This window comes from Uloborus diversus, chromosome 10 (assembly GCF_026930045.1).
Source record: "Uloborus diversus isolate 005 chromosome 10, Udiv.v.3.1, whole genome shotgun sequence".
Classification (NCBI taxonomy): Eukaryota; Metazoa; Arthropoda; class Arachnida; order Araneae; family Uloboridae; genus Uloborus; species Uloborus diversus.
The window spans coordinates 56,242,560-56,253,620 of record NC_072740.1 but is presented as its reverse complement, the minus strand read 5'-3'; the positions used below and the strand labels follow the sequence as shown (position 1 = coordinate 56,253,620).

At 33.7% G+C, this 11,061-nt stretch overlaps 1 protein-coding gene across 1 annotated transcript in view; it reads right to left on the bottom strand.

Moving 5' to 3' along the window:
• LOC129231008 (metabotropic glutamate receptor 3-like) overlaps positions 1-7,249 on the bottom strand; it is a 109,501-nt gene extending 102,252 nt beyond the window's left edge. Inside the window, exons 1-2 of the mRNA XM_054865253.1 lie at positions 7,143-7,249; positions 1,867-1,936 (exon numbers count right to left, since the gene is read on the bottom strand). Of these exons, the coding sequence (XP_054721228.1) occupies positions 1,867-1,936; positions 7,143-7,249 (177 nt within the window). The remainder of the gene's footprint in view (positions 1-1,866; positions 1,937-7,142) is intronic.
• Between the last annotated feature and the right edge of the window lie 3,812 nt (positions 7,250-11,061).

The window sequence follows — 11,061 nt, the reverse complement described above, 5'->3', positions numbered from 1 at the left end:
CATAAAATTAATTATTTAAAAAACCTTGCAATTAGGCCTTATTATACTACGGTAGGGTAATAAGGCCTAATGTTTTAACACTCGTAAATAATCAAAATAAGCTATTAACATTGGTAATTGAGATCATTTGTAATATCCTTAAGCATTACTCATGCTGAAAATCTTCAAAATAACAAAAAAAAAAAAAATTAACAGCCGTCAGGGCACTCAAAAATATCTTCGTCATCGGCTGTCAAACCGACGCATTGCTCATGATACCATCTGTTGCATTTTGAACAGGGCCTCATGTCAATAATTTTACCCTCCTCACAAGCGTGACAGTACCAATTAGCATCGTTTTTTTTTTGGTATTTTTTTTTATCGTCTTTCTTTGAGGGTTGACGTCAATTTTGCTTTTTTCTCTTTTCTATATTCTTCAAACAGTTCTTTGGTGACTTTAATTCCTCGATAATTAATAGATTTTCTTCTTAAAATTGATGTTTTTTCAGTATTTTTCACTGCAGTACGCATAAGCTCCTGAAATGCCTTTTTTAGTTGAGCTAGTGGTACATTGTCCTCTTCATCGTCCGAACTAGAACCGTAAACCATGCCGTACGTCGTTCCAGGAGGTTTGTTTGGGGTACTATTAATTATTTCATCTTGTGCTGTCGATGTGGAAGGCCTTGGGGTTATTGGCGTGAGGGAGGTGCGAGGTTGCGAATTTTTTTCTTGAAATTTGTCAGCTTCGGGAACTGGAATTTCTGTTAATACAGACGGAGCAAAAGCTGTTTCTGAAATAGCCTGTGGATTCAATGGATACAAACCAGTGGCTTTAAAGCCGCTTGTAATGGTACTATGTGTCATGCATTTAGACTAGACATTTGAAAGAATAACATTAAACCGTGCCTTGGTGAGCTTTTTGTCTGGGTTTTGTTCCATAAATGATAAAAGTTCTGCATCCCAGTGGTGTTTGTTCAAATGATCGATAGACGGCTTTATCAAGGGGTTGGAGTTCATGAGTGGTGTTCGAAGGTAAACAGTATAATGATATATAGAGAGAATCGGCGACTTCAACGATTGTTAAGTCTAGGTGACAAGCCGCTCCCTCAAATATTAAAAGGGACTTTCCTGCACTTTTAAATCTAGATAGGTGCTTTAGAAATTCTGTAAAAAGTTCATTAGTCATATAACCCTTTGTAGATTTTTCTACCAAAGAACCCTGTGGCAAATTGTCATATAATTCTGCCTTCAACCGTTTGCCTTTAAATATTATCATTGGTGGTATAGCAGTACCAAGTGCATTTACACATCCAGCTATTGTGACACTTTCGGCGTGTTCCGAAGACTGTAAATGCACTCTTTTAGTCCCCTTCTTTGCCAAAACAGTCTGCTGGTGGTGAATTGTGAGACGGCAGCCTTTCTCATCCATGTTGTATATTCTTTCAGGATGACTTCTCAAGTCCAGATTATCATGAATTTCATTCAGTCTGTTAAAGTGATCATTAACGATAAATTTGTTAAGCTTTTGAGCTCTGGCCGGGTTCATAAATTGAGCTTTTCGTCCAGATATTTCGGGTGTCTTTTCATAAATGCTTTAAACCATTCTTTACCAGCAACTTTAGCAATTTTATTAAAATTATGCTTTATGTTATTAAGCTCACAAAATTTATAAACCAAGCGTCGGAGAATACGTGGTGCCACAGGCAACCCTATTTCAGCAAACCTCAAAATTCTGATGACAAGATCAGCTTCCTAGTCATCACTGAGTATAGATTTTCTACCAAGTGTTTTTTTCAAACTTCTGGTCTGGAGATGGTTTCTAATGGTTCTCCTATGAACATTATACCTCACAGCTGCTTTATATGAGCTCAGCATACCTCTTCTTACTGCTTGGACAGCCGACACTAAGTTATTATCAGACCACAGTGCTCGTTTGGGGGGCATCGTGATGTAGGCACTAAAATAAGAATGAACCAAGTCGTAAACAGCCGCAATTACTAATAAACACTCATACCATGTTGAGAAAGGTTCAAAATAAGATGCACAGCTGAAAAACTACGTTACAAAAAAAAAGGAGTATAATAAGGCCTACGGTCAACTTTCGTAGGCCTTATTAGCCGCTGACGTCGAATTTAAAGAAATGCAAAAAAGTACAATAATTCGATCATATTATTTCACTCAGACATAAAATATCGATAGAAGCATTCAAGACAGATAACTGTAGCGCAAAACTATGCATAAAAAATATGATATTACAAAAATTACTTACATTTCAATCTGACGATTTTTTATTATTCGTGTCTTACAAGCGTTCCGTGAAAATGAATCTGGGCTCGCTGCGCAAAACAACTGAGCATGGCGTTGCGACCAGTTTGAGGTGCCATCTGGGAGTGTAAACTATCTACGATAGCGTTTTTGAGCGGCTACAAACCATTTTAAATTATATTTTCGCTGTTTAGGCCTTATTACCCGACAGGCCTTAATACCCGCACCTACCTTATATATATATATTTTTTTTTTTTTTGAAGTTATATTTTCAATGGTGTGATCCTTGATATTTTATAATGAAACGTATCGTTACTTTAAAAAAAATATTGTTACCCACAAAAAGGTTTTGAAGGAGAGAGGATTAAAAAAAAACCAATATCATGATTACTTCGGGGATATGTTATTTTTTGCAAATATTTCTCGCAATTTTATTAATTTTTAATCGTCCCTCTCATTTACGATTTAATCGACGATTTTAATACCATTCATCTTTTTATGAGAGGAATCACTAAAATAGCTGTCATTTCGTGTTTCGTCCTTTTATGTATCATGATAAATCGTCCCGAAAAATTTCAGTTGCAAATTTATTTGTCTTCCAATATTCCGTATTTCGAAGAAGGAAAAAACTGATTGATTAGGACGTTGTGTAATGTAATTTATCGAAAAAATATATTACAGAATCTTTGTTGGATTTGGACGTTGGAGCCTATGTATTCGTATTGAAATTTTTACTATTACTTAAATAACAAAAAGGAAATATTCATGTCACAATCAGAGTGAAATATAATTAAAAAAAAAAAAAATATATATATATATATATATATATATATATATATATATATATAATATATATATATATATATATATATATATATATATATTTTTTTTTTTTTTAACTCTGATCGAAACCCGAAGAAGAGAGTGTGTATGTATTTTCGTTATATTATTAAAGTCGGAAATATATATATATATATATATATATATATATATATATAAGTATATATGGAAAATAATGATATTTTCAATTCACGTTCATCTTATCGACAACCTTTGCAATTTTTAGATAGCGTTCCGGGAATCGTAGCTATGAATGCCGACGGACCCAGAGGATATACCATGACTAATGGATCTGCGTACATTTCTAGAGATATTTTTATAGATCAGGCTCTTTTTTTCAAAGATTTATCGCGATTGAAAATCAAAAATGTTTTACGCGGTCGATTCGTACACGTACGATTTTTTTTTTTAAATCCTGTATCCGAGAAACGTACCTGTTACCGTTAAATTTAATAAAAAATGTCAGTTGTCCGTTGTGTATGCGATCCGATTGTCATCGATTCATGGCGGTTCGAGGATTACAGACGCTCGTGTCTTATCGCGTGTCGAATATCCCCCATTTCAGTACGGTAGTTTTACGAAATAATATGAAAGAAACGCGGGGACGTGGAGAATCTCTTGGAACGAATGAATATCGGTTAAATATCCAATATTGGCTCCAAAAATGTTTTTTTTTTTAAAACAAAAAATATACATATATAATTGATACGATACATATAAATGATACAATACAATTTTTTGTTTTTTTGTTAAAATATCGAAGGCATCAGTTCATGACAGTCTAAAAAAATTCCATACTTTCCAAAATCTTGGAATAAATCGTCCACGTCAAAATCATATTTTTCGATTTCTAACGCTTTGATACATTTTTGGATATCGTTCGTGGTCGTCATCAGATTATTAGTAGTGGACCAATTTTTCCCGAGTTTAGTCCACATCCAAAAATGCATCGCCGTTATATTTTCCATAGAGCAAACAAAAGGTTCTTTTTCTTCTTCGCGCTGATGAAATTCACATTGCGGTAATCCATACAGTTCAGAGTGATTCAAAAGAGAAAGTTCACCATACCTTCTGTTTATTTCACCGATAGAATCTGGATATTCGTAGTCCTTTTAAATCTATGAAAGGGAATGTTTAAACCGTTTTAAAATGTTTTGGATTCCGGATGAAGAACGGCACGCAATCACACTGTTGGATGTCGACAAATCATTTTCCATCGGGAACCATTTTTTTGATGACACGATCGACATCTTCCGGTCCGATGGGTTTCTCTCCTTTCGAAGGTAATATCGACAATCCTTCGATATTGAACGTGGACAACAACAACTCCGAGCAGCCGCCGAGAAGAAGAAGAGGTTCGACGATCGATTTCAAGTCGATGAGATGATGACAAGATGCGAAATAGCCTTTACATTTCATCAATGAAAGTTCTCGAGGAACGAAATTGTTCTCGGAATCAAAAACTCCATTCGCATCGATAATTCCAACCACATTATGAAAATTTTGGAACATGTCGACGTTGGTATACATGGTGCTGTGAGAGAGAGAGAGAGAAAAAGAATCTATTCCATGATATACGCAAACATTTATATCAATCAACCGATCGTGGGAACGAGATGGCCATCATCACGAAATGCCGCAAGGGCTAGCGCGTGATCGAGTGAAATGCGTGTCGGAAAATAACGAATCACGAGATCAGCGCGTGATGAAATTAACCGATCGTGGGAACGAGAAGGTCATCATCACGAGACGACCACAAAATGCCGCAAGGGCTAGCGCGTGATGAAACAACGGCAGGGCTAGCGCGTGATCGAGTGAAGTGCGTGTCGGGAAAAAAAACGGATCACGAGATCAGCGCGTGATGAAATCAACCGATCGTGGGAACGAGAAGGCAGGCCACGAGATAGACCACGAGGATACCACGAGGGCAGGCCACGAGATAGACCACGAGGATACCACGAGGGCAGACCACGAGGTCAACGCGTGATCGACGCGATATAAAAGAGCAGCTTGAATTGAAAAGGAACACACATCTCTTCTTCTTTGACTGTTGCTGTTGCTGTTGCGTGTACTACTGCAAAAAAAAACGATATGTCTGATTACGGCGTATTTGCTTTCAATTGATGCTAAAGGATTCTATTGTGCTGGAAAATACCGATTTCGCGAAATAGCTATGATTTCGATTGACGGAGAAGTCGTTGAACATTTCACCATCGATCTGGAGAAAGAAATGAGGTTCGAATGGCTGACGCACGGTGATTTCCGTACGGTGTACCATCAGCTGGACCCTGAAGACGAGATGACGTTCTACGCCGACCGGAAGAAGGAAGGAGATATCCTGGTGCCTTACGCGGACATCAGGTACATCATCTCCCTCTTTTTCATAAGAACTCGTCTGAAGGGAAGATACATTCTGCCTGCGGGAATAACGAGTTTGAAAGTACTCTTGGAGGACATGAACCAGCGGTTTGTCGACGTAAAAGTTCTGCAGATGCCGACCATAGAAGTGATACTGCAATTGTTTTCGAGGCATCTCGTTATAGACAGTCAGTATCAAAAAATTGACGTACAAAAGTGCAGAATACATAAAAAAAATACCGGTATTTACTCTCGGTGTGCTCTAGAACATGTGCTGGCCTATAACTTTTTTTATAAAGCAGTATTAAAGAACATTGGACCGTGTAACGGTGACAGGAGAATGTAATAATAAATGTATGTATATATTTTATGTTATTCATTTATCTATTTTTTGAAATCGTATGTATTTTTATGTTGTTCATTTATATATTTTTTGAAATTTTATGTATATATTCATCTATTCATCTCTATTTTTTTTGGAAATTTATGTATATATTCATCTATATCTCTATTTTTTTGAAATTTATGTTATTCATTTATATTTGATATTATTCATTTATATTGTATGTTATGTATCTATATATTGTATATTATTCATTTATAATGTATGTTATTCATTTATATTTTATATTATTCATTTATATTGTATGTTATGCATATATATATATTGTAATTTTTTTTTTAAAAAAAACTATAGCCATTATTGGACTTGTATGTGATGATAACAACCTACTGTGATCTTTCGAGTTTGAAATGTAACATTTTAACAACTTAGTGTGATCTATCGATTTTTTAAACATAACTTTTTTATATAAAAAAAAACATACTGCAATATATTGAGTTTGAAATGTAACATTTTAACAACTTAGTGTGATCTATCGATTTTTAAAACATAACTTTTATATATATATATATATATATATATATATATATATATATATATATAATATATATATATATATATATATATATATATATATATATATACATACTGCAATATATTGAGTTTGAAATGTAACATTTTAACAACTTAGTATGATCTATCGATAATAATACTTTTATAAAAGTATGATATAAATAAAAAAATTGACATGATATGATGTTTAATCTAACATTAACCTTATAATGTATGTATAAATATTAGGTTTAGGTGGTTTAAAAAAAATTCATTTCATTTTGTGCAGCTGCAATTTTTGTTTTGTTTTGTTTTGTGTAAATTTGACCTTCACGCTTACGCTCTTATCTCGTCACACGCGTAACATCTTCCTTGCACGTGCACTAGTCGTGATCGATTAGATTAAATGCGTTTTGTTTCCTCCTTTTGCGAGTATAAAAGAAGCTCATCTCGTCTCGACTAATTCACTTTTCGTTCCGAGATTGAACAACCGTGACTCCAGAGCCTATAGAGAAAGAGAGAGAAAATGTCTTACAAGAGCTATAGAAATTTTATTAGCAGGCATTCTTGTAAAAAAAACTGTGTGTACGCTATGCGAAAGCGTTGTTTCTTTCGGAGATTTTGAAAATCATCATAAATACAAGCATCGTTTGAATCCCTTGCAGAGATGTATGTATTGCAGGAGCTTTTGTTGGAATATCGGGAAAAAAGATGCTTCAAGGGGAGCATTTGTTAAAATGCAGTCAACGCTACTTTAGACTGTACGAAAATGATTGGCGAGTCTCGCAGTTGATGGCTATAGGACTATCCTTCTTCTTCTTCTTCTTCTTCTACTGCTGCTGCTGCTATTACTGATACTACTACTACTACTACTTGTGATGCAGTCGTCGTTAAACCTGCTGCTCCCGTCATGGTATCTGCCGAACATCGTAAAAAAACGTTTCCGAATGAAATCCAAGTCTTGGAACGATCTCCGCCATACGACGAGGAGGAATTTCAACACAGATTGATCATAGATAGCGATGTATTCTCGGCATCTTCTTCTCCTTCTCCTTCTTTCGAAGAGCGTGGTGTCGTCCCCGGAGTGATTGAATTTCCACCGACGCCATGCTGCAGTGTACAACCGGCAAAAAGTGACATCGAAGTCAACATTGAGCAGATCGAAATACGCGGTGACGAGAAAGAAGAAAGTTTACTAGAAACTTTACCTTCGACTCCTGTGCCACCAGCATCATCATCGGATCCGATGGATATTTCGACGCCGGGTGACGTGTTCAATAGCTACACGATGAAAATCAATTCGTCCAATCCGCTGAAAGCGACATTCTTTAAAAAAGGTACGGACGGAACTTTGATGAAAGGACTGAAATTAAAACTGTCTAATGGTTTGAAATTTCATTTTAGTGTAGCTGATGACTATTTATATGTGTATTACAAATTGTTTTATATGTGTTTTACGAATTGTTTTGTATGTGTTTTACGAATTGTTTTATATGTGTTTTACGAATTGTTTTATATGTGTTTTACGAATTGTTTTATATGTGTTTTACGAATTGTTTTATATGTGTTTTATGTATTGTTTTATATGTGTTTTACGAATTGTTTTATGTGTGTATTTTTTTAAAGAAAAAATGAAATGATTGTATGAATAAAATGAATGAATAAAAATATTTTTTTTTAAATAAAGTGTCCAATATTGGTTCTTTAAGTGAATATGTTCCAAAATATCTAGTATAGTTTCAGATTGATAGATGAATTACAGTGAATATGTTCCAAAATATCTAGTATAGTTTCAGATTGATAGATGAATTACAGTGAATATGTTCCAAAATATCTAGTATAGTTTCAGATTGATAGATGAATTACAGTGAATATGTTCCAAAATATCTAGTATAGTTTCAGATTGATAGATGAATTACAGTGAATATATTCCAAACTATTTAGTTTAAATTAGATAATACAATTACCATGATCGAGACACTTCGGTTTTTGTTTACAATTACTTTTTTTAAACGGATATTTATAATAACCATAAATGTCTTTTTTTTTTAAACTGATCGTAAAAAAATATTCCATTCCTGCACAAGTCCGGTACTTTTTCATCGCAATATTTACCTCCGAAATACGTTGGATCGCTACAGTAGCAAAGCGTTTTCGGAAATTCTTCAATGTTGGTTAAAATTTGTATCCCTCCGTGCTCTATGCTGCACTGTTTCTTCTCTTTCGGTTCCACGATGCACTTTCCGCTGATACATATACATGTCCAATAATGGTTAGAGGTTATTTTTTTAGGGTCCCCTTTAAATTGCAATATCTCGAAATGGTATTTTTTAAACTAAATGTTCCTTTTTTCTCAGAAACTAAATTGTGTTAGGCTTTGAAATTTTTACCACCTATTCCATACATCTAACTAATTTGAAACAATCGTATAATAAAGGATACGACGGTTCCATTTTAATTTAGACGATTTGCAATCCGAAATCATCAATGCTAAGCATCATTTAATTTGAAACAATCGTATAATAAAGGATACGACGGTTCCATTTTAATTTAGACGATTTGCAATCCGAAATCATCAATGCTAAGCATCATTTAATTTGAAACAATCGTATAATAAAGGATACGACGGTTCCATTTTAATTTAGACGATTTGCAATCCGAAATCATCAATGCTAAGCATCATTTAATTTGAAACAATCGTATAATAATGGATATGACGGTTCCATTTTAATTTAGACGATTTGCAATCCAAAATCATCGATGCTAAGTATCATTTAATTTGAAACGGTTCCATTTTAGTGTAAACAATTTTTACTATTGCTGAGAATCATCTCATTTAATCTGAAACAATCGTATAATAAAGGATACGACGGTTCCATTTTACTGTATCCAAGATCAATGCTGAGAATCATCTCATTTAATCTGAAACGATCGTATAATAAAGGATACGAGGGTTCTCTTTTTAATTTAACGATTTGCTATCCAAAGTAAATGTTGAAAAGGAATAATAACACTTGAAGAACTAAAAACATATTATGATAAAGGATACTCCCATTCGAATTCAATGTGATTTGATTTATTTCAATATTCATGTTTAAAAATACGACCATGTAATCCAATAATAAAGGATGTAATGTAAAATGATGAAAAAATACCATCCAATTTAATAATCAAACATGTGATAAATTCTATGTTAAAAATGTAATGCAAAATACCATCTAATTTAATAATAAAGCATGTGATAAATTCTAAGTTAAAAATGTAATGCAAAATACCATCTAATTTAATAATAAAGGATGTGATAAATTCCAACTAAATTTCTCAAATTTTAGTCGAAAATCGACTAGTTTTAAAGTCTAAAATTATAAAAATATAATGAAAATTACGGTAATTCCTTAAAAAAAAAAAAAAAAAAAAAAAAAAAAAATATATATATATATATATATTATATATATATATATATATATATATATATATATATATTTTTTTTTTTTTTTGATGTAATTTTGTAATGTTTGCGTTTTAAAACTGAGAATCTTTGGATTAAATCATCTTTTCAATTTTGTGTGCAAAAAAAAAAACAGTTAAATGTTCATCATGGATCAGTTTAACGCAAATTTTTTCCAAGTGCTTCGTTTAGTGAATAATTATTTCATTTTGTACGACTTATTCAACGCTTCATATGAGGGTGGAATCTCACATCGAATCATACATTTTTGTACGGTAGAAGTTATAAAAGTACTCGTCATATCGTTTCTCATTACAATTTTATTTTCCATACTTCCTTGGGGACTTCAAGCGAAAATCGGTTTCGAACCTGCTACCGAATAACTAGTCAAAATTTGAACCGAAATCAAGACTCGAGAGAAATTAATTATATTATATGGTAATGGCAGGATCTTTGCGTTTTTTAGATACCGTACCCGGGATAGTCGCGATCGGTGAAGGATATACCATCACCAACGGTTCCGCGTACATTTCGAGGGATCATTTCATCGATTGGATTGTTTTTGCTGAAGATTTATCGAGATTGAGAATCAAAATTATTTACGCAGTCAATTCGTACACTTACGATACCCTCTGTTCCAATTCGTTTATTATTATCTCCGTCCGAGAAATGATTCGATGGTTTTTATCTGCCGATGATTTTCTCAACATCCCTTGCGAATTGTGTCGGAAATCCAACTGTCATCGGTTTTTGGCGATTACGGGATTACGCGCGCTCGTACGGTATAACGTCAGTCCCATTCCTCATTTCAGTACCGCCGTTTTGCGAAAAAGTAAAAATGAAACATGCGACATGACGAATCTCATGGAACGAATGAATATCGAATAAATTCTTTTTTTTTTCCAATATTGGCTCTCGAAAACATTTAAAAAAAAAATTTTTTTATTGTAATAATAAAAAAGTTTACATGATGATACAAATTTGATTATAGATGACAAAAACAAAACACATTTCAAAATTCTGGAAACAAATCGTCAAAATCAAAGTCATATTTTTTTCCAATTCAAAATCAGTCATTAAAAAATATGGTTCGTCGGTGGGTTCCCATCGTGACGACGATAACCAAAAAATGCATGGCCGCGATATATTCATTGGAACAGAAATGGATGGAGAATTCTTCGCCTTCTTCGTGAAAATCACAAGACGATGGAATGTTATTTATTTCCGCATGACGACGGACGGGTGAACGTCGAACGATATCGAGAATCGAACTCGG